The sequence below is a fragment of the Hyperolius riggenbachi genome, chromosome 6 (genome assembly GCF_040937935.1).
Source record: "Hyperolius riggenbachi isolate aHypRig1 chromosome 6, aHypRig1.pri, whole genome shotgun sequence".
Classification (NCBI taxonomy): Eukaryota; Metazoa; Chordata; class Amphibia; order Anura; family Hyperoliidae; genus Hyperolius; species Hyperolius riggenbachi.
The window spans coordinates 370155699-370181011 of NC_090651.1; the positions used below are offsets into that span (position 1 = coordinate 370155699).

Genomic DNA, 25313 nt, shown 5'->3' on the forward strand with positions numbered 1-25313 from the left:
GAGGATACATGGCAGTGACTACAAGCCAGATAACTAGAGATTAAGGTGTTGGGGGCCCTGTGGCACCTCTTAGTCTAATAGCAATCAGTGTGTGACGGCTGGGGAGGCAGGGATGGAGGGGCGCACTTTGGTGTCTCAGCCTTGGGTGCTGGAGGACCTTGTCCCGGCTCTGATGATGCTGATGATATTTAATGCCAAAACTCTTTCTCAGCCTGTATAGCTAAACTTGTGAACCCAGAATTTAGGATGCCTCTGTGACAGTCTGAGTCCCAAGTCTATGAGTATTGTGTAAAGGAGGAGTCTTATCTCAGCTAACAACCTCCCACCCCATCTAGATGTTCTATTTCACTTAAAGAGACACTGAAGCGAAATAAAAAAAATGATATAATGAATTGGTTGTATAGTACGGATAATTACTAGAACAGTAGAAGCAAAGAAGATATTCTGATATTTTTATTTTCATTTATATAATTTTTTTTATAACATTGCATCAACATTCTCTAATATTTGCAGTTTACACACTACTCAGCATTCTAAATGATTTTAAAGACCAGGCTAGTGACCTTTTGAACCCTTCTCTGACCAGAAAAAGAAAATACTTTGACAGACACTTCAGATAACAAGCTTCAGAACACAGAGCTCTCTGCGACTTTGAAAGTCGTGGAGCTCAATGGCAATTTGCATAGATTACAACTGGAGTTTCTTAACTTCTCCTATACTGGAAACAACATTAGACTTGCGTATCTGCTCCTAATGTTTTATTTCTTAGCTGTACTACACATACAAATCATTAGATCATTTTTTTTCACTTCAGTGTCTCTTTTAGACATCTTAATGATGTATTTATGCTTGAAAAAAAATCAATGTACCCCCTTTTGATGTTGCATGTATATAGCTGTCTGTTCCATCAGCCTGCAAGCAAACAGGATTGAAGCCAGACGAAGGCTTTGCAGCTGAAAGCTCAGTTATACATACACTCGTCAGATTGGCAGCAGATAGATAAGAAATGCATCTGATTATCTATCTGATGCGTTTTTAGAACATTTTTTACCAGGATAGAATTCCAATAGATTTCAGTTTGAAATCTATTGAAATTCGATCTGATGGCATTTTTTTGCCATCAGATTTCCATTAAGGCCAATGCAAACTGATAAGCAATCTCATCAGATCGACCTAAATTTTCCACCCTGCCAGTTCGATGGAAATCTATCGAAATCGATCGAAATCGGCCATCGATCGGTGGATTGGCCAACCGATTTGCAAACAATCAATCGATCGATCGATCGTGATTGATCGGTCGGCCAGAAAATCGGCTGAGCGTATGGGCCCATTTATTCTTTTAAGTTAGCCAATAAATGGTATCATCCTGACTCAAAACTTCTTGCTTTCGTCATTATCTGTACTGCACATACAATTCATGATATCATAAGTTTTTGTTTTTGTTTTTTTTGCTTCAGTTTTGCTTTAACAAGTTGCCCTTTTACTTGTCCCCCTGGCTTGTACCTTCATACGTTCCGCGCAGGGTCATCATGTGTCCATACTCCAGATAGTAATCATCGTGCTTCAGTTGGGTGACTAGTAGTAGAAAGCTCTTGTTGATGAGAGAGACATGAATGTGTTTGCAGGGCCTGGTGTTTGGAGAGATTTGAGGAAGGATTTCGCACACGGAACGCAAACCTTGCGTGATGCCCAGGATGACGTCATCGAGAGAAGCATTGGTGTGGAAGCTGTAAGCGTGCCAGGTGCCTGTGAACAGGGAGGCTGCAGAGGCTGGAAAAGTGCAGAAAATGAAAATGATAGTGATCACGAGCACGTGTGTATGGAGGAAGCAACATGCATAAGCTTGGTCATGGATGATTTGGTGCTCTAGGACCTAGGCCCTCAACGTGTGGTACACATACCCCAGGGGGTACTTCTGATGGTTCCAGGGGTTACTCGGGCTTGTTATGCTTGACCGAGAATAACAAATTTACAGTTTTAGAAAATGCTAAATCTTATTTAACGATTTGAGGACCGTGGTGTTAAACCCCCCCTAGTGACCAGGCCGTTTTTTACTAAAATGACCACTGATTCTTTAAAGAGACACTGAAGCGAGAAAAAAACTATGATATTATGATTTGTATGTGTAGCACAGCTAAGAAATAAAACATTAAAGCAGGCCATACACTGGCTCGATTCACGGCCGTTTCGACAGCAGATCCGATCCTGGGATCGGATCTGCTGCCAATCGATTGCGCTAAACGCACCCGCCGATCCGATTCCCTCCCGAAATCGGATCGGACCGTCGATCGCGCCGTGCGGGAAATTACCCTCGATCGCCTGGCGGTAGGAGCGCGTCGCTTGCGGCGTACGATTCGGGCCCGATCCGAGCATGTATACATTACCTGAAGCTGGCTCCGGGGTCCTCTTCTCCTCGCTGCACCGCATTTCCGCATGTCCCAGTGTACGCTTATACTTCCTGTGTCACTCCGGTGACCAGGAAGTTGAAATAGAGGGCGCTCTATTTGAACTTCCTGGTCACGGAGTAACACAGGAAGCGCCGGGATGGAGCAAGAACAGCGGTGCGGTGCAGTGCGGAGAAGACGCCCGGGAGCCAGCCTCAGGTAATGTATATGGGGGGGGGACAGGCGGCAAGAGCAGCTGAACAGATTGTGATCGGTTTCAGGCTGAAATCGATTCACAATCTGTTTGCAGTAAAGGCAGCCATACGATACCCAACTGATCAGATTCGATCAGATAGGGATCTGTCAGCTGGTCGATCTAATGGCACATCGACCAGTGTATGGCCACCTTAAGATCAGATACATCAGTCTAATTGTTTCCAGTACAGGAAGAGTTGAGAAACTCCAGTTGTTATCTCTATGCAAACAAGCCATTAAACTCTCCGACTAAGTTAGTGTGGAGAGGGCTGTTATCTGACTTTTATTATCTCAACTGTTCCTGGACTATTTACTTTTCCTCTGCCAGAGGAGAGGTCATTACTTCACAGACTGCTCTGAAAGAATCATTTTGAATGCTGAGTATTGTGTAATCTGCACATATTATAGAATGATGCAATGTTAGAAAAAACACTATATACCTGAAAATAAAAATATGAGAATATTTTCTTTGCTGCTAATCTTCTAGTAAATATTCATAGTACACAACCAATTCATTATATCATATATTTTTTTCGCTTCAGTGTCTCTTTAACGCGGAATGAAGCCCAGCATTTCTTCTTTGCTCTAAAAGATTATTTACAGCATATTATATACTACCATTTTTTTTTTCTAGAACAGCATTCAACTACTAGTTAAACACAGGCCTTACTTAAACTCCCTGCAGAGACAGCCCACATCTGAACTAGTAATTACCTTGTGTTTAACATTAGCTTGTGTTTATTTAATTGTATCAAGTGAGGAATGTAAACACCTCTCTGACTGTGCAGACACTCCAGAATACAGAGAGCTACTCAGAAATCATTCATGGGTACATTACAAATACACCAGTTATGAATAAAATGCAATTGCAAAATTCAGAGCTAACCCTAAGGGCTGGTTCAGACGGGCGTTTTTGTGGCGTTTAACGCAGCGTTTCAGACGCAGCGTTTTTTGGGATCTACTGCCATCCCATGCAAGTGAATGGGAGCGTTTAGAGCTGGCTTTTGCAGGCTTTCATGAAAGCCTGGCAGTAGATCCCAGCGTTGCGTCTAGTCTCAAAAGCAACGTGCTGCTTTCAGAGGCAGTAAATGCGAGGAAACAATAGCAGAGATCAGAACTGCTAGCCTTGAACGCTTTTCAAAAGCTTTCAAAAGCTAGCTTTTAAACGCTGGCGTTTGAACGCAATGCCAAGCAAAAGCTCAGCAGATGCCCGTGTGAACCAGCCCTTAAGAAACTCCAGTTGTTATCTCTATACAAAAAAAGCCATTATCTCTACGACTTTCAAAAGTCGTGGAGAGGGCTGTTTTCTGACTTTTATTATCTCAACTGTTAATTAACTATTTACTTTTCCTCTGGTAGAGTAGAGTTCATTATTTCACAGACTGCTCTGAAAGAATCATTTTGAATGCTGAGTGTTGTGTAATCTGCACATATTATAGAATGATGCAATGTTAGAAAAAACACTATATACCTGAATAAAAGTATGAGAATATTTTCTTTGCTGCTAATCTTCTAGTAATTATTCATAGTACACAACCAATTAATTATATCATATATTTTTTTTCGCTTCAGTGTCTCTTTAAGGCCTAGCTGCAGGGCCGCACAACTCAGCACACAAGTGATCTCCCCCCCCCCACTTTTTCCCCCTTTTCTCCCCACCAACAGAGCTCTCTGTTGGTGGGGTCTGATCGCTCCCCCAATGGTTGTTTGTTTGTTTTTTAATACATATTTATTTATTTTATTTTTTCAACTAACGCGGTCTGCATTTGCTGATGATCTAGAAATGGTCTACTGCTGCCTCCAGAATAGGGATGCTCATTCGATTTCGTGGAATTGAAATTTCCGAATTTCCGATCGGAAATCTGAATTTCCAAGCGGAACTCTGAAATTGGAAAACGGAACTCGGAAATCGGATTTCTGCAGAAATACTGCATTACTGCAATTCGGTAATTTTAGGCCAATCACAGAACTCGGAAGCATTGGACCAATTTGGCAAATCAGAGAATGCAAAAAATGACCCAAAAAAACCCACTACTCGGAAATCGGAAATCCGAACTCGGAAATTGGAAACCGATCAGAAATCCATGAAATTGGTAATCGGCATTGACGGAAATCAAAATTTCTGCAGAATCAGAAATCGACATTTCCGACCATCCCTACTCCTAAAAACCTGCTGAGGGGTTTGACAGTCATGTACGGTGGAAACCCAAAGTACTCTCACAGTGACCCAGCAGTGCAGTATGTAAGGACATGTGGTGCAAGTCATGTGTACACATAGTAAGCAGCACACAGCAGTACTCACTTTGTGTGACGGCCATGCACAAGCCGGTGAGGAGGAACAAAGTGGTGAATGTCCCGGACCGACCTATAGACGGGGGAAGAGAGAAGTGATATGGTTTTCTTATTTATCTATATTAAATAACAACTGTAGTCTCAGAATAACATTAATAAAATGGCTTGTTTTTTACAATATTCGAGTGAATGAAAAAAGGTCGCCGTGAAAAAGGGGCCGGCTGGAAAACGAAATGGTGTCGGTGGCTAACGAAATCTGATAACGATAAGTATTGTTGTCAAACTTGGTTAACGATAAATACCGTTGTTAAAATAGATGGGACATAATAACAACAAGATATTAATATTAAAAATTGTTACGTAATTCAACAATACAGCTTAACCCAACTCTACTCTCACACAGAACCCTCCCCTGGTGGTGCCTAAAACTAACCACTCCCTTGGTGGTGCCTAACACTAACCACCCCCCAGTGGAGACTAACCCTAACCACCCCCCGGTGGTGCCTAACCCTAACCAGCCCCCTGGTGTTGCCTAAAACTAACCGCTGCCCAGGTGATGCCTAATCCTAACCACTCCCTCTGGTGGTGCCTAACCCTAATCACCCCCCGGTTGTGCCTAACCCTAACCTCCCCCCCCGGTTGTGCCTAACCCTAACCAGCCCCCTGGTGTTGCCTAAAACTAACCACTCCCTCTGCAGAAACACCCTTTTCTACATAAAAACAATAATATCTTTGATAACATAAAATCTGTACATACAAACAAAATAATATGATAAAAACTATAACGTTGCAGGCCTCTAAAACGATAACATGCTTCAAAAACTTTAATGTTGTAATGTTGTTAACAATATTTATCGTGGCGCCCATTTTTCTGCTTTTTTTTGTATTAACGATAATTGCATTAAAGTCTATAGCGGTGCCCTTTTCGTCCACTGTCAGCCGGCGCCCTTTTTTCCTACTGCCCAATTTTCAGTTATAAATTCCTGTATTAAAGGGGCACTATGGCGCAACAAAGTGTAAAATTTAAAAGTGCATGTACACCTATACAAATAAGAAGTACATTTTTCCCAGAGTAAAATGAGACATAAATTACTTTTCTCCTATGTTGCTGTCACTTACAGTAGGTAGTAGAAATCTGACATTACTGACAGGTTTTGGACTAGCCCATCTCCTCATGGGGGATTCTCAGCATGGCCTTTATTCTTTATAAAGACATTCCCTGAAAATGATTTATACAAATATGCTAGCCAGCCTCCCTGCATGCTGCACAGTTTTTTGGCAGTTGGATGGAGCAATTGCCATTTACTAAGTGCTTCTGAAAATAAAGTAAATCCTGAGAACCCCCCATGAGGAGATAAGCTGGTCGAAAACCTGTCGGTTCTGTCAGATTTCTACAACCTACTGTAATAGATCCACACAAAGGACCGGCACCACACAAAGTACTTAAGGTTTTATTGATGCAAACATGATATCAACAACAGACCGCTGTTTTGGCCTCCTCAGGCTTTTGTCGAGTTGCCTAGTGATCACTTGGCAACTTGACAAAGGCCAGAGGAGGCCGAAACAGCGGTCTGTTGTTGCTATCATGTTTGCATCAATAATACCTTAAAGAGCTATAAGTACTTTGTGTGGTGCCGGTCCTTCATGTAGATCTATTGCTGTGACAACCGGGTACCGGAGTGAGGATCTTGGCACACCAACATTATTTATTGGAGCCTTGGTGGTGCTCCTGGACACTTGATAAGCATACAACCTACTGTAAGTGACAGCAAAATAGGAGAAAATTAAGGTATGTCTCATTTTACTCTGGAAAAATGTAATTCTTATTTGTATATGTTTACATGTACTTTGAATTTTACACTTTTTCGCTATAGTGCCCCTTTAAGTCAGTGTTTGCCCATTGTAAAATCTTTTCTCTCCCTAATTTATATTCTGAAATGTATCAAAGGTGGCAACATCTTTAGTACTGGCAGGTGATGCTCTGCGGAATGTTTGTTTACTGAGAGCTCTAAAGCCAATTGGAAAGATCTCTGGTTTCTTTGAATGTTCTGGGGAAAGAATTCTGAATTATAAACAGCCTAGGCCAAGCTTCAGTGGGAGAGCGGGTCTATCATACCAATATACAGCACTACATTGCTATAGAAGTGTTTCTGATGCTGATTCGCTATTGTTTTGACGGTTTCTCTTTAATATGAAGCAAACCCCAGGAACTTCTCACTCATACTGGCCTCAATTCTGGTATGGTTATTAAACAAATTACCTCTTATGAGGTAATTTACCTCATGAGGTAATGCCATTTAGTAATTCTGGTAGGTTTTAGTCATGAGATAAACTGTGATCTAATTCATGAGGTATTTTGCATTAATTTTACCGAAAATATCTAAACTCATGGAAATTAGGGGCAGGTTAGCACATTATTTACTGATCAGTTTAAAGGTACTCCGAGCGCTGACTAAAAACGAAATTGGTACTCACCTGGGGCTTTCTGCAGCCCACCGTCGGTCGGGAGGTCCCACGGCGTCCTTCTGGCTCTTCTCCCAGGGCCTGGCCAGAAATGGCTCCCCGTCAGCTCCTGGCGACACTGGGCCCGAGTGTCGGGCTCCCTCTTCCTGAAAGAAGTCGTCACCATGCCGGCCGCCTCGTGTCATCACGGCGGTTGGTGTGACAGTCATGCCGGCCGCTGTGATACCGCGAGGCGGCTGGCGTGGTGACGACAGACGTGACATATCAGGAAGAAGGAGCCCGACACTCGCCGGGAGCCACCGGGGAGCCATTTCTGGCCAGGCCCTGAGAGAAGAGCCAGATGGACACCGTGGGACCTCCCGACCTACACTGGGCTGCAGAAAGTCCCAGGTGAGTACCAATTTCGTTTTTATTTAGCGCTCGGAGTCCCTTTAAGACCTGCCTGTACCTGGAAGTAAAGTAAATTTGTATGCATTTTGCAGTTTTTAGTGGAGTTCCTATTGCCGTTTTAGTGGAGTTCCTATTCAGGCTGTGTAATAGAATAATAGAAATAAAACTCCAAATATTAACTGGATTTTTTTTATAAGGGATGCCTATAAATATACTTTTCATACATAATCAAATATACCCCCCCCCCCCATTAAAAAAAAAAAAAAAAACATCTTCCAGTGTATAGGTAACCATAAGTTCCCCCAGTATAGGTAGCATCCCCACTATAGCTAAACAGAAGTAGCTCCCTCAATACAGGTAACTAACCAGATGGGCCCCCAGTATTAGGTAGCCAGAAGTAGCACCCCCATTATAGGTAGCCATATTTGAGGGGGGTGGTACTAGGTGGTACTAGGTAGTCATAGGGGCCTTCAGTATAGGTAGCCAGAAGTAGCCCTTCCCCCTCAGTACAGGTAGCCAGAGGAACCCCCCAGTCCTGGTAGTAAGATGTGACCTCCTCCTTCCATGCAGTGTAGCATGAGCGTAGGAGAGAATTAACTCACCTCTCCAGACTTCACCAACGATTTCCAGGTGTCTCCATCACTATGATTATAGCACCCTCTTTCATCACATAACGCGTGTGGTACAGAGAGGGTGCTGTAGTCATGGAGACAGGGTGCAGACAGTGAATTAATACCTCTCCTACACTCTGCTCGCACTACTCTGCACCTCAGGAGGACTGCTGCGGACCCCCTTACCGCCACTCACAATGAGCCCCGTTGGAAACAGGCCCTATAACCTCCCCTATGGTGCTCCCTAGGCCACTAGATCCCTGTATGAATTTAGAGCTCACTGTATGAATATACCTACCAGAAGACACCCCAGGAGACAAGACCACATGTTTGGCGTTATTGTCATCAACCAGATTTATCTCAGAGTGTTTATGCTTCTCTGAGTGACGTTTTTTCTGGTTCGATCTTCTCTTCTTTGCGTTTCCTGTCTTATCTTCTTTTGACTTCTGATCTTTCTCCTCCACGGAATTTTCTGGGTTAGTTTTATCGGTTTCTTCTTCCTCCGTTGTTTGCAGAATGGACTTCTCTTGGACGGTGTCAGGTTCGGCCTCTGTTGGTCTTTCCTTGATCACTTCCACTGAAGAATAGTTACTCCACAGCCGCTTGGGAGGAAAGTCTTCTAAGCTTTTAGGTGGCTGAGCTGCAGCTGAAGAACCATCTCCATATTTCTTTGGGTGAACTTCCTTCACAATTTCCTGAGACCTGCAAAGAGAAAACAGAGATATTTAGCTCTTGGTTTTGGTCAAATGTTTTTCTGTTAGTGAGCCATTTAGATGTCTGGGCCTACTTTGTTGCTACAACTTTGTTAAGAGAGTCATGAGGTTGGCTGCTCAAGATGGCCAAGAAAGCAGTTAAGAGTTTTTTTGTTGTTGTTTGTTTGTTTCTTTCAAATGAAATTAAGTTTTTTTGCATTTTGTCTCAGAGACATAAGAACTACTCTTTTTCATCCACCTACTGTTGCCATGAATTGAATCTGATTTGCTTAATGTGTACCTGAAGTGACATATAGCTTAATAACATGATTATACTGAACAGTACCATTCTCACTCAGAGGTTGACTATGGCTCAATTTTCTTTTTTAGCAGTTTAATTCTGGCATACTGTCCATACTCTTCCTCTATTCTCTTCTTTATCACTTACCTAGTTTCCTGCACAGGTAAAGGGATCCGAGCCATGATTCAGATTCTGTTGAGAAATGACAAGCACAAATTAGTCAACAATGGTTACTACAAATAACGGATAGTAAATACAAACTACAAACGTGGGATTTTCAATGTGGATCTTAGAGTGATTATCTGCTTACTAAAATTTCACCACTAGGTGTCACCAGCTATACCGCGGTTTCCTACACAGCCAACTGTAGCCTAAAGAGTCAGAACCAACAATCTTCTCATTGAAAAGTGTTAGAGCACCTTGATAAAGTAGGATTATACTCAAACCAATTTTTTATAATGAAAACTAAAATACCAGTAACTACTCTTAGTTACATAAAAGAAAATGTAAAGCAGTCCCAAACATTCCATGTGTGTACAAATGCTTATTTTAAATGCAGAGAGCAGTAGAAGCTTGCTTATCTCTCATCATCGGCAAAGGCAAGAATCTCCCTGTACGTGTCTTCACTCAGCTGAAAAAGAAACATCATCACCCTGGCAACAGCTGAGTCACTTTAGCAGAAAGAGAGGGGGGCAGAGTAAAGACACAGGCACAAGGAAATTTTTGCCTTTGCCAATGAACAGAGATACGCTAGCCCAGGGGTCAGTAACTGTAACAATATGTGTCAGCAAGTAACAGAGTCCTGATTATATGGTGATCTGCAGAATCACCAATAATACAAGTATACCAGCAGCTAATGTGATAGCAAGGATAGTGCTTGGTGCAACAGTAGTACTGATAGGTTTAGCTATACCGCACCAGAGGAGCTGGTGGGCACTAACAGTACAGAGACCCTCACCAGAGACAAGGGCCCTCTGGTGAGAGTAGATTGGTCAGACTAATCGAGTTGGCAACAGACAGACAGATACGGTACTAAATCAGAAGGCAAAGGCAAAAAGGTTTTAACAGGCAGAGTCGGCAGCAAGATCAGATGGGCAGAAGTACAGAATAACTGAGAGTAAAAATAGTCAGAACGAGCAAGAGTCATACACAGATAATAAACAGTATTTCGATTATAATTATGGCTATCAAACAATTCCTATCACTGTGTGAAATCCCCGGTTTCCTCCCGGATCAAAGCACACCGGATCTATCTAAGGTCTGAGCGCTAACACGAAGTATTCGCAACAGCAGACAAGTTCTAACTGAATCCTCCGGGCTTAAGAGCCCGAGGAGACCCTGAGGCACGCCCCCTTGTGCCCAGCCAATCAGCGGCGGCGGGCACATGGCGTGACGTCAGCCGACCCGCAGGTCAGCTGAGACGTCTCTTCGCCGCATAAAGGTCGTGACACTGCGCGCGCACACGCGTCAATGCGACCCTATGAGCGGCAGACAAACCCGTCCTCGGCGTGCTAGACGCCCGAGGCACGGGTGACCGGATAGGCAGGGAGACGGAGGCAGCTGCGGTGACGGTGCTGTTAGCCGCAGCTGCCCCACTATTTGTTCCAGTAACCTTTTTGGCTGAGAGAGCCATAAACGCCACATATTTTGAAATGTAATTCTGCGAGAGCCATACAATCTGGTACAGTAGGGCTCACGTCCCTGTTGCCATGGTGATGTGTATACATTTGATCCGCCGGGCAGTGGAAGTGTCAGACATCAGCAATTTCCCCAAGAGCCAGACAGGAGAAATACCGACTAACAGCTTGTACAATTAGCTAGCTGACTTGGGGGTTGATTCACTTTGTAGGATGAGATCCCTGCACTTTGGCCCAATAGGCTGCCTGTCAAGTGACAGGCAGCCTATTGGGCCAATCAAAGTGCGGGAATCTCGTCCTATAGAATCTGACAGGGCCCAGAGTGGAACAATTGGAGCAGCCGTTCATTTTGGGGGGAGCGCGAGTAAGTTAGTAGTGCATGTTACAGCAGCAGCGTGCACTACTTTGAAAATGTTACTTGTGCTGCCACACTAAGCTGCGCTGCTTGAGCAGTGTAGCTTAGTGAATCACCCCCTACTGATTTGTCTGTGAGCCAGATGCAGCCATCAAAAGAGCCACATCTGACCCCCGAGCCATAGGTTCCCTACGCCCTGCGATAGCCTGTACTGCTCTCTGCAGTGAAAATAAATGACTTTACAGACAGGGAATGCTCAGGAAGGCTTTCAAAAGGTCTTTTATGTCACTTAGACTTTGTCCACATTTAAATCGAAATCGCTGACGCCATCGGTTTTCGATTTTTTTGCGCAATTTTTTTTAGTGCCTCCCGGCACTTACCTGCGTGCTGCAATTTTTTTATGAAGCACTTTTCTAAGCGCATTTGCAGAGCGATTCTGTTTTTTTCACCCGGAAATGAATAAATACAATGTCTTTATTCATAAAAGCGCTCGGGAAATCGCTATACAAAGCACTTTTTCAAGCGCTTTGCGATTTCCCTATACCTTCCATTGAGGCAAATTGCCCCAAAAATGGTCCAGACAGCGCTTTGGCGAGTGGATCGGAATCGAACCGCTCAGATGTGAACTCTCTCATAGGGAATCATTGCACAAGCGCTTTCAGGCCGATTTTGAAAATCACCCGCGCTTAAAAAAAGGCGAAACCGCCCTCTAGTGAGAACGAGCCCTAAGAGTAGTTACTGAAATTGAAGGTTTGGAAGTATAACGCCACTTTAAAAGATTATACAATGGGCAAACACTGACTAAAATCATTTATACATCAATATTGTAAAAAATAAGCTTTTTTTTATTCATGAAAAAAAACTTATGATATAATGAATTGTAAGTGTAGTACGGATAAGGAATAGAACATTAACCCCCCTGGCGGTATGAAAAATTCCGCCAGGGGGCAGCGCAGCAGTTTTTTTTAATTTCTTTATTTTTTAAATCATGTAGCGAGTCCAGGGCTCGCTACATGATAGCCGCTGCTCAGCGGCATCCTCCCGCCCTCTTCGATCGCCTTCGGCGATCTCCAATCAGGAAATCCCGTTCAAAGAACGGGATTTCCTGGAGGGCTTCCCCCGTCGCCATGGCGAAGGGGCAGGATGACGTCAGCGACGTCGGGGCGTCATTGGGAGTCCCGATCCACCCCTCGGCGCTGCCTGGCACTGATTGGCCAGGCAGCGCACGGGGTCTGGGGGGGGGGGGCGTGCCGTAACGAATAGCGGCGATCGGGCGCGAGGCAGCGGCGATCAGTGTGCTGGCGCAGCTAGCAAAGTGCTAGCTGCGTCCAGCAAAAAAAAATTATGTAAATCGGCCCAGCAGGGCCTGAGCGGCACCCTCCGGCGGCTTACTCCGTGTCACACACGGGGTTACCGCTAAGGAGGTTAATATCAATAAATAAGTCTCATATTTTTATTATATATATATATATATATATATATATATATATATATATATATATATATATATATATATATATATATATATATATATATTAATATTAGCTGGACGCCCGGCGTTGCCCGGGTATGTATTTGGCTAATGTTGGCTCTGCCCACTTTTCCTAACCCTAACACACAATTACTTAATGACCAAGTATGTCAGCTTTGTGGTCTTTGGCATCAATAATTTGCAATGAAATAAAATTAATCTGATTGGATGTGGCTCCACCCCTTTTCTGAATTTGAACCCCAATCACCCAATGGCCAATTGTACCAGGTACAGGTGATTAACAGTGCAAGAATGGCAGCAATTAAATATTCCCCTTAAAAATCAATAGGTGGATTTTGACTGGCTTTTATAGGCTCCACCCACTTTTCTGAATATTAATCCCAGTCACCCAGTGACCAACTGTGCAAAGTTTGAGAACCCTACCATTAACAGTGTTAGAATGGCTGCAGTTTACATTTGCGCAAAGAAATTTTTATTTTTCTCCACCCACTTATTTCCTAACATTGTTCAGGTATGTATTTGGCTGGTGTTGGCTCCGCCTACTATTTCTAACCCTAATACACAATTACTCAATAACCAAGTTTGTGAGCTTTGCGGTCTTTGGCATCAATAATTTGCATTGAGATTAAACAAATCTGATTGGCTGTTTGTGGCTCCACCCCTTTGTCTGAATTTGAACCCCAGTCACCCAATGCCCAACTGTACCAGGTTTAAGGCTTGCGCCATTAGCAGTGCAAGAATGGTAGCAATTACATATTCCCCTTGAAAATCAATAGGTGAATTTTGATTGGCTTTTGTAGGCTCCACCCACTTCTCTGAATATTAATCCCAGTCACCCAGTGACCAACTGTGCAAAGTTTGAGAACCCTGCCATTAACAGTGTAAGAATTGCTGCAGTTTACATTTTCTCAGTGAAATTTGCATTTGTCTCCGCCTACTGATGACCTGGCATTGCCCGATTATGTATTTTGCAGGTGCCAGCTGCGCCCACTTTTCCTAACCCTAACACACAATTAATCAATTACTCAATAACCAAGTTTGTGAGCTTTGCGGTCTTTGGCATCAATAACCTGCATTAAAATGAAACAAATCATATTGGCTGTGTGTGGCTCTACCCTGTTTTATGAATGTAAACCCCAGTCACCAAATGATCAACTGTACCAGGTTTGAGGCTGGTGCCATTAACAGTGCAAGAATGGCAGCAATGAAATATTCCCCTGAAAAATCAATAGGTAATTTTTGATTGCCTTTTGTAGGCTCCACCCACTTTTCTGAATATTAACCCCAGTCACCCAGTAACCAACTGTGCAAAGTTTGAGAACCCTACCATTAGCAGTGTAAGAATGGCTGCTGTTTACATTTTCCCAGTAAAATTTGTATTTGTCTCCGCCCACTTATGACCCAGCATTGCCCGCTTATGTATTTCGCTGGTGTTGGCTGTGCCCGTTTTTCTAACCCTAACGCACAATTAATCAATTACTCAATTACCAAGTTTGTGAGCTTTGCGGTGTTTGGCATCAATAATTTGCATTGGAATGAAACAAATCTAATTGGCTGTTTGTGGCTCCACCCCCTTTCTGAAATTGAACCCTAGTCACCCAATGATCAACTGTACCAGGTTTGAGGCTTGTGCCATTAACAGTGCAAGAATGGCAGCAATGTAAATATTCCCCTTGAAAATCAATAGGTGGATTTTGATTGGCTTTTATAGACTCCACCCACCTTTCTGAATATTAATCCCAGTCACCCAGCGACCAACTGTGCAAAGTTTGAGAACCCTGCCATTAACAGTGTAAGAATGGCTGCAGTTTACATTTTCCAGTGAAATGTGTATTTGTCTCCGCCCCCTTTTTGGTTATGGGAATAAAAAGTATCCTATACTTTATTCCAGGTAATGTACTATGTGTGTGCCAAATTTCATTCAAATCCGTTCAGCCGTTTTTGCGTGATCGAGTAACAAACATCCAAACATCCGAACTTTCCCATTTATTATATTATTAGGATACACAGTATATATACATTGTTATACTATTGCATCATACTGTCATATTTGCAGCTTAGAAACCACACTCTGGCCCGTATGCAATTAACTTTTTCTCCTGAGTTTTCTCCAAGGCGATAATTTTTCATCTTCTATTAAAAATAACTTTTAAGCATTTTGCAATGGGAAAAGTACCAAAAAGTAATTGTAAAAGTACTATAAACATTATTTTGAACATTTTCTTGCTTGCTGGCGGTTTTAAAGGCACGTTATTGAAAAGTTTGAAAATATCACCTAGGTGAAAACTAAGGAGAAGAAGTTAATTGCATTAAAGCCCTAAAACAGGGGTCAGGAACCTTTTTGTCTGAGAGAGCCATAAACGCCACATATTTTAACAAAGTAATTCTGTGAGAGCCATGCAATACGTTTCAAACTGGGACAGTAGGGCTCACATCCCTGTTGCCATGGTGATCTGTATACAGTTTATCCGCCGGGCAGCAGAAGTATCAGACACGTCTTCAGCTTCTCTTGAGTTTCAGTAACATCAGCAATTTCCCCAAGAGCCAGACAGGAGACATACCGACTAACAGCTTGTACAATTAGCTAGCTGACTTGGGGGTTGATTCACTTTGTAGGACGAGATCCCCGCACTTTATAGGCTGCCTGTCAAGTGACAGGCAGCTTATTGGGCCAATCAAAGTGCGCGGGATCTCGTCTTACAAAAGTCACTGGACCTGACAGGGACCAGAGTGGGAAAATTGGAGCAGCTGTTTGTTTTGGGGTAGCGCGAGTAAGTTAGTAGTACATGCTACAGCACTACTTTGAAAGTGTTACTTGCGCTGCTTGAGCAGTGTAGCTTAGTGACTCAACCCCTACTGATTTGTATGTGAGCCAGATGTAGCCATCAAAAGAGCCACATCTGGCTCCCGAGCCATAGGTTCCCAACCTCTGCCCTAAAACAATGCAGAAATAATGACCCTTTGAACTTTCCTGCAGTAAAACCTTATTTCAAGCTGTCTCTCACTGTTTCTTGGCTGTTTAAAGAGACAATGAAGCTGGAAAAAATATGATTTAATGATTTGTATTTGTAGTACAGCTAAGAAATAAAACATTAGGAGCAGAGACGTAAGTCTAATATTGTTTCCAGTACAGGAACAGTTAAGAAACTCCAGTTGTTATCTATGCAAAAGAGCTATTGAGCTCCACGACTTTCAAAGTCGCAGGAAGCTCTGTCTTCTGAAGCTTGTTATCGCAAGTGTCAAGCATTGTATTTTCTTTTTCTTTCCAGAGGACAGGTCAATAGTTCACTGGCCTGCTCTGTAAAATCATTTAGAATGCTGAGTAGTGTGTGAACTGCAAATATTAGAGAATGATGCAATGTTATAAAAAACACTATATAACTGAAAATAAAAATAGGAGAATATTGTCTTTGCTACTAATGTTCTAGTAATATCCGTACTACACAACCAATTCATTATATCCCCAAAGGAGTAAAATATTAGTTTAACCTCCTTGCCGGTCTAAAAAATCCGGCAAGGAGGCAGCGCTGCACTTTTTTTTAATTTTTTTTTTTTAAATCATGTAGCGAGCCCAGGGCTCGCTACATGATAGCCGCTGAGCGGCGGCATCCCCCCACCCACTCCGATCGCCTTCGGCGATCAGAGTATGCAGGGAATCCCGTTGAGAACAGGATTTCCTGCAGGGCTTCCCCGGTCGCCATGGCGACCGGGTGGGATGACGTCACCGACGTCGTGGACGTCGTGACGTCAGAGGGAATCCCGATCCTCCCCTTAGCGCTGCCTGGCACTGATTGGCCAGGCTGCGCAGGGGTCTGGGGCGGGGGGGGGCGGCTCGGCGCGGCGGGTAGCGGCGAATCGGCGGCGAGCGGCGGCGATCGCGTACTACACGCAGCTAGCAAAGTGCTAGCTGCGTGTAGGAAAAAAAAAATTATGCAAATCGGCCCAGCGGGGCCTGAGAAATCCTCCTGCGCAGGTTACCCCGAACTGTGTTCGGGATAACCGGCAAGGAGGTTAAAAGAAATCTGCATTTTTGTTATAAAATTGTTACCGGCAGAGTTCAGAGCTGGGCAAATCTTTCTTGTAAGTTTCATTAACTGCTTGAGAACCCCAGGTTTTTTTTTTTAACTCTTCTTGTACTGGAAAACAACATGATACTTTTTTCTTTGCTACTAATGTTTTATTTATTTCTTAGCTGTACTACACCTACAATTCATTATCTCATAAGTTTATTTTCGATTCAGGTTTACTTTGATAAAAAGATACCTTTTAAAAAATCCATCAGTTGCTGTGAATGTCGGACAACCCTTTCTATGCGGTGCTTGAGGCCCTTGCATGTGAATGACACGCCTTGGAACAGATTGACTTGGGTTCGAGCCAACCGCAGGTGAAATCCCATTTCTTTTACTTATGTAAAAAAAGCCTCCATTTGTAACTATGCAACAGCACCTTGTGCCTGGGGCTGGAGATTGAGGAAGGGAGAACTTTATGTACACACAACGGCAGCCGTGTCTGTCAGGGGTTTACCGTAGTCATAGCAACACACGACACACCTCGCCTTCATCATTACCTCAGCATGAAACCCTTTTCTTTAAAAAATTGTTTAGGAAGTGTAAAGTTAGCCATCTATCTATCAATGATGGGCAGAATGACCAAGACACAGATCTCTAATGTATCTGATCGAATCTGATTAGAGAGAGATCTGTTTGCTGCCATATCAGGAATCAGCCTTGTACGCAGGGGCGCTGCTAGCCCCAAAGATATGTGCCCCTGATCTATTCTGGGGTGCCCCGGATGTCCCTCAGGCAGAGTCAGCTGTGGTGCCTCAATGGTGGGCATGCTGGGAGCTGTGGTGCATCAATCGGGGGTATGCTGGGTGCTTTGGTGCCTCTATGTGGCTGTGGTTCTTTTATGGGGGCATGCTGAGAGTTGTTGCCTGAATAGGAGGCCCTTGGGAGCATGGGAGGGGGCAAACTAGAAGGTCAAGAAATGCTGTGGGGCAACTGCCAGATAACCTGGTGGCAGGTCAGTCCGCCCAGCAGAAAGCCAGTGCAGAAGCCAAGTAACTCTGCCTAGTTATGTTTAATTTGGCACTGCCTATTTATGTGTTATGCTGCATTCTTTTTTCTTTCTCTTAATGGCGAAGGGGCTTTATGGAACATTTTGCTGGGCAGGCCTACTTTGACCACTTAAGTACATGTAAATTTGGCTCCACCCATGACCACACCACATTCTGGTGCGTGGCTACACCCATTTTCTGGCTGGAGTGCCCAAAAGTACCCCAGATCTCTTCGGATCCTAGCAACCCACATAGCTCCCAACTGTCCCTCTTTTGGAGGGACAGTCCCTCTTTGGGAGCCCTGTCCCTCTTTCCTCCTCATTTGTCCCTCTTTCAGGACTTTGTCTATCTTTCTATGTAAATATATATATTTCTCTACTAAAAAATGTGTTTGATTGACTCTAAACTTTATTCCCATCCTTTAAATTGATATATTACTCATTTTAAAATGTTAATATAAAGGAAAATGAACCAGGATAGAAAGGACCAGTGTGGTTTGAATTATAAAACAACATTTTTTTTTCCGGAAATCTTTATGGTATGCGTGACTAGGGGTGTGATGGGGCGTGTTCAGGTGTGTGGCAGGGGCGTGGCTTAAGTGTCCCTCTTTCTCATCTCAAAAAGTTGGGAGGTATGGCAACGCCCCTGCTGCCCCTCAAATGTAAATATGCCCCCCCCCCCCTTTCATGTCTGTGCATTGTAATCTCACCTGTCAAGCTTCATCGACTCCTGGTCTCCCTCGCCATCTCCCCCTAGAGCCACATCACACAGAGCCCCCACGAGGTGGCACATATACCACGTAACTGCGCATTGTCAGTGGCCGGGGGTACATCGCATTTATCAGTCGTGTAATATTGCAGTAAGGGCCCTTTTCCACTAGCTTCAAAAAGTGGATCACAGCCATTTGGCCTATTGCAGAAGCACCACAACATGTAAATCGTGGTGCTCATTTCCCACTAGTGTGTGGGAAAAGAGGAACTGTAACACAGGATTGAACTTCATCCCAATCAGTAGCTGATACCCCCTTTCCCACGATAAATCTTTACCTTAAATAGATCATCAGGGACGTCTGTATGGATGATATTGTGGTGAAACCCCTCCCACAGTGCGATGTCATGACCATGGTCCTACAGTTTCCTGTCTGTGATTGCATTGTGGGAAATAATTGCTTTTTCCAACTGCCAAGCATAGCAGGATCTTCCTCTCAGTAACGAACATTCCGTACAGATCACCTGGCAGGACTAAAGATGTCACCACCAGTGATACATTTCAGAAAATAAATCAGGGAGAGGAAAGATTTTACAATGGGCAAACACTGACTAAAAAATCTAAGTCCTGCCCATAATTATCTATAAGGGACATGGGGTAGGAGAAAAAACACAAAAAGAGCGCACTCAGAAAACTGATGATAAAAGGGAGACCAGTCGGTCGTAGACAGATCTCACCTGATGTGGTGGCTGAAATGCCCTTATGGGTAGTATCAGCTTGCAGGCTTTTGTCCCTCTCAGACCAGGGACCAGGTCAGAAGCAGGCTCTTTGTCCAAAGGGATCCTGTGGCTTGAAGCAGGATATCAGGAGCAGCTGTCTGGTTTGTAGCTGTTGGAGTCCCAGCACTGGCTACAACACCAGAGCTGCAGGCACCTGTGGGCTGTATGAGACTCAATCCCTTAGCAGAGAGAGTCTCCTTCCTGAAAAGTTAGCAATCCACACACTGCTCTGTTCAGATACACCACAGCAGTGGCTGGGTGGTGAGCAGTAGCACTGAGGTGGCTGAAGGAAAGCACAGGAGACCCGTGCTGGAAGTAACTGATTCTTTAATTAATGTAACAAATACAACTAGTTTCAGGAGGCCATTCCTCCTTTCTTTAGGCAAACCGTTACTTCCAGCACGGGTCTCCTGTGCTATCTTTCAGCCACTTCAGTGCTACTGCTCACCACCCAGCCACTGCTGTGGTGTATCTGAACAGAGCAGTGTGTGGATTGCTAACTTTTCAGGAAGGAGACTCTCTCTGCTAAGGGATTGAGTCTCATACAGCCCACAGGTGCCTGCAGCTCTGGTGTTGTAGCCAGTGCTGGGACTCCAACGGCTACAAACCAGACAGCTGCTCCTGATATCCTGCTTCAAGCCACAGGATCCCTTTGGACAAAGAGCCTGCTTCTGACCTGGTCCCTGGTCTGAGAGGGACAAAAGCCTGCAAGCTGATACTACCCATAAGGGCATTTCAGCCACCACATCAGGTGAGATCTGTCTACGACCGACTGGTCTCCCTTTTATCATCAGTTTTCTGAGTGCGCTCTTTTTGTGTTTTTTCTCCTACCCCATGTCCCTTATAGATTTCTCTGCCACTGCAAGTGGACCACACAGTGCAGCACCGACTTCCATCACCCAACACATCCTCTACATATAGAAGACTAATTTTATCCAGCTCGCTCCCCCTGTTCTCATTTCAGCACGGGGGTTATTTAAGTTTACCTATCTGCCTGCCCATAATTATTCATACCCCTGCCAAATTTTGACTTAAAGTTACTTTTATTCAACCAACAAGTTATGTTTTGACGGGAAATGACATAGGGTGTCTCCCAAAAGATAATAAGACGATGTACAAGAGGCATTATTGTGAAAAAAAAAATTCTCAGCTTTTATTTACATTTGAGCAAAAAGTGTCCAGTCCAAAAATATTCATACCCTTCACAAACTGTCACAGTCTGTGGGAAATCCAAAGTTGTATACCACTCCAAATAGTCCAAGCTGTTCTAAAGCACCCTAATTACCCTGATTAATTGGGAACAGCTGTTTTAATCAACTCAACAGGTGAAAAACAGCAGCTCTCTGCAGTTGGTTTGTGGACAGTCATGGCTAAGACAAAGGAGCTTAATGAGGACCGGCGGATGCACATTGTGGCTGCTCACAAGTCAGGAAAGGGCTACAAGGCCATTTCTAAATGTTTTCAAGTTCTAGTGGCTACAGTGCAAAGTATTATTAAAAAAAGTTCTGCACTGTGGAAAATCTCAGAGGACACGGTTGGAAGCCAAAAGTGACACCTGTGCTGGCCAGGAGGATAGTGAGAGAGGTGATAAAGAATTCAAGGATCACCACCAAGGCCATCCTTGTGAATCTGGGCTCTGCTGGTGACAATTTCTCAAGGCAGACAATCCAACGGACACTGCACACTGCTGGGTTCCACAGATGCAGACCAAGGAGGACGCCACTTTTCCAGATAAGGCACACAAAAGCTCGCTTGGCCTTTGCAAATGCTCATCTGGACAAAGAAGAAGACTTCTGGTCTTCTGTGTTATGGTCAAATGAAACAAAAATTGAATTGTTTGGTCACAATGATGTTTTCTTCATTTGGCGTAAAACAGGAGAAGCCTTTAACCCAAAGAACACCATCTCCACTGTCAAACATGGTGGTGGTAACCTAATGCTTTGGGGGTGTTCTTCAGCCAGTAGACCAGGGAACCTAATCAGAGTAAATGGCACCATGAAAAAAGAGCAATACATGAAGATTGGGCACCAGTGGACATTTCAGCATGACAATGACCCAAAACACACAGCAAATGTGGTAAAGAATTGGTTAGTAGACAACAACATTAACGTTTTGGAGTGGCCCAGCCAGAGTTCTGACTTAAATCCAATTAAGAATCTGTGGAGAAGGCTAAAGATCAGGGTGATGGCAAGAAGATCCTCCATCCTGAAAGATTTGGAGCTCATTGCTAAAGATGAATGGGCAAAAATACCTGCGGAGACATGCAAAAAGCTGGTCTGCAATTATAGGAAGCCTTTGATTACTGTAATAGACAATAAAGGCCTTTCTATTGATTATTGAGAAGGGTATGTATATAATTTTGGACTGGACACTTTTTGCTGAAATGTAAATAAAAGCTGATAAATGTTTTTTTTCCCCACAATAATGCCTCTTGTACATCGTCTTATTATCTTCTAGGAGACACCTATGTAATTTCCTGTCAAAAAAGTACCTGCTGGTTGAATAAAAGTAACTTTAAAGTGAACCAGAGACGAAGCACCCTCATGTATTTTACCATATATATCAGTGGGAACATTAGAGAAAACACCTACCCTGCTCTCTGTTTTATCCTTCACTGCTCAGCCTGCTTGTTAGCAGCCCTGATACAATCCCTGACTGAGCATTCAGTCTGGCTTTGCTCATTATAGCTGAGTCATTATAGCAGAGCCAGAAGGGGGCAGTCTTGGGCTTGAAAAGACATCAGAGAAGACAGACTCAGCTATAATGATATCAGGGCTGATAACAAGCAGGCTGAGTAGTGAAGGATGAAGCAGAGAGCAGGGTAGGTGTTTTCTCTAATGTTCCCACTGATATATATGGTAAATACATGAGGGTGCTTCGTCTCTGGTTCACTTTAAGTTAAAATTTGCCAGGGGTATGAATAATTATGACCAGCACTGTATAAATGAATATTGAAAAGAATAAGCAATTTGTGTTCATTATATAATTTTCCTCTTTAAATGTGTACATGTATTTAGTTTTGTGAGCTAATTTTTGAGACAGGTTTGCTTTATTCCCAGCGATAGCCGTGCTGTTTGTCAGGCACTGATGTCATACACTTCCAGGAAACCGAAAGCCCAAAGCCTTTCACACAGAAAACAGGTCTGGCAGGCCACAGTGGTGGAGCGCACTGCAGTAACCCTCTACATATCCCTTCTCTCAATCCATAGCATGCCGTATATTGGACATTAGCAGCACTGTGGCAGTGCTCAGCACTCTCGTTTTCGAGTCTTGGGTGAAAATATCCCCACGGACACTATTTACTTGATGTATAATGGAACTGAATGGTGGTGTTTGTGTCCAACGCTAAATGCACACTTTGTCATCCTTAATCAGTGAGTCGTTCTAAGAGATGGTTTTAAAGGGAACCCGAGGCGAAAGGGATATTGAGGCTGCCATATTTATTTCCTTTTAAACAATACCAGTTGCCTGGTCGTCCTGCTGATCCTCTGCCTCTAATACTTTCAGCCGTAGACCCTGAACAAGCATATGCAGATCAGATACTCTGACTTATCTAACTCAGGTTTTACTCGATTAGCCACATGCTTATTCCGGGGTTTTTGACTCAGACACTACATATGCCATAAGATCAAAAGGACTGCCAGGCAACTGACATTGTTTACAAGGAAATAAATATGGCAGCCTTAAAGGACAACTGCAGTGAGAGTGATATGGAGGCTGCCATATTCCCCTACCTCTCGTGTCCCTACCTCTCCCTCTAGATTGTAAGCCTTTGGGCAGGGTCCTCCTCCTTTTGTGTCCTACCTGATCATGCACCTCCATTACTGTGCACCCATGCTATGCATCTGAGTGAACCTAACTTGCCTAATCTCCATGCTCCATCCAGTGACTGACTAAGCATTACCTGGTACTCATACTGTACTGTGTGATCTCCATGCTCCATCCAGTGACTAAGCATTACCTTGTACTCATACTGTGCTGTGTGATCTCCATGCTCCATCCAGTGACTAAGCATTACCTTGTACTCATACTGTGCTGTGTGATCTCCATGCTCCATCCAGTGACTAAGCATTACCTTGTACTCATACTGTGCTGTGTGATCTCCATGCTCCCATCCAGTGACTAAGCATTACCTTGTACTCATACTGTGCTGTGTAATCTCCATGCCCCATCCAGTGACTGACTAAGCATTACCTTGTACTCATACTGTGCTGTGTGATCTCCATGCTCCATCCAGTGACTGACTAAGCATTACCTGGTACTCATACTGTACTGTGTGATCTCCATGCTCCATCCAGTGACTAAGCATTACCTTGTACTCATACTGTGCTGTGTGATCTCCATGCTCCATCCAGTGACTAAGCATTACCTTGTACTCATACTGTGCTGTGTGATCTCCATGCTCCATCCAGTGACTAAGCATTACCTTGTACTCATACTGTGCTGTGTGATCTCCATGCTCCATCCAGTGACTAAGCATTACCTTGTACTCATACTGTGCTGTGTGATCTCCATGCTCCATCCAGTGACTAAGCATTACCTTGTACTCATACTGTGCTGTGTGATCTCCATGCTCCATCCAGTGACTAAGCATTACCTTGTACTCATACTGTGCTGTGTGATCTCCATGCTCCATCCAGTGACTAAGCATTACCTTGTACTCATACTGTGCTGTGTGATCTCCATGCTCCATCCAGTGACTAAGCATTACCTTGTACTCATACTGTGCTGTGTGATCTGGTCTTTCTTCTATTCCTGTATTGTCATATTGCTGTTTGTCACCCCTAAATATTGTCTGTAACCTAAACTAATGTCCAGCGCTGCGTAATATGTTGGCGCTTTATAAATACAATAAATAATAATAATAATAATAATAATATTTATTTCCTTTTAAACAATACCAGTTGCCTGGCTATCCTTCAGTTCAGTTGTCCTTTAAAGGGACACTTAAGTCAAACAAAAAAAATTAGTTTTACTCACCTTTGGGCTTCCAACAGCCCCCTGCAGCTGTCTGGTGCCCTCGCCGTCTCCCTCCGATCCTCCTGGCCCGCCGGCAGCCACTTCCTGTTTTGGTGACAGGAGCTGACAGGCTGGGGACGCAAGTGATTCTTCGCGTTCCCAGACATATTAGCACCCTCTATGCTGCTATATGGTATATGATATATGCGATAGCAGCATAGATGGCGCTATTGTGGCCAGGAACGCAAAGAATCACTCGCGTCCCCAGCCTGTCAGCTCCTGTCACCGAAACAGGAAGTGGCTGCCGGCGGGGACAGGAGGATTGGAGGGAGACGGCGAGGGCACCGGACAGCTGCAGGGGACTATTGGAAGCCCCAGGTGAGTAAAACTCATTTTTTTTGTTTGACTTAAGTGTCCCTTTAAGGGGCCCATACACTGGTCAATATCAGCCATCGATCAATCGATTCTATAGAATCGATCAATCAAAAATCAATTCTGTCAAATCTATCAATCGATTTGCGGCTGATTTCAATCGATTTTGTTCGATTTGATCTATCTGACAGGATGGAAAATCTAGGTTGATCTGCTGCTGGCCCATAGAGTTGCATTGGATCTAATGGTCCAATAATGCATCTAGATCCATTTTCAGTAGATTTCCAATAGATTTCATTCTGAAATCCATTGGAAATCTGTTCCTAGTGTGTGGCACACATCGGATAGATTCCTGTCAGATTCGACTTGACAGGGATCTGCCAGAAATCTATCTGATAGTCGAATCTGCTGCAAATCTGTAAGTGTATGGCTACCTTTAACCCCTTAAAGGACTTACGAGCCCAAAATTTAAAAAAAAAGTTCCGTACCTGTATGATTTTTGAAGGCATGGAGGATGCCATCCGTGCAGTTCCGCCGGGTTCCCGCTGCTTAATCTCCCCCCCGGCC

The 25313-nt window shown here is 43.8% G+C and overlaps 1 protein-coding gene across 2 annotated transcripts in view; it reads right to left on the reverse strand.

The window, feature by feature from the left end:
* LOC137521934 (uncharacterized) overlaps positions 1-25313 on the reverse strand; it is a 142110-nt gene that overhangs the window by 20688 nt on the left and 96109 nt on the right. Inside the window, exons 3-6 of one of the 2 annotated variants that reach the window (XM_068241880.1) lie at positions 9536-9580; positions 8694-9097; positions 4942-5004; positions 1504-1770 (exon numbers count right to left, since the gene is read on the reverse strand). In XM_068241880.1, coding sequence (XP_068097981.1) covers positions 1504-1770; positions 4942-5004; positions 8694-9097; positions 9536-9570 — 769 coding nt within the window. In that variant the 5' untranslated portion in view covers positions 9571-9580. The remainder of the gene's footprint in view (positions 1-1503; positions 1771-4941; positions 5005-8693; positions 9098-9535; positions 9581-25313) is intronic. The other variant, XM_068241881.1, reaches the window with a different exon arrangement.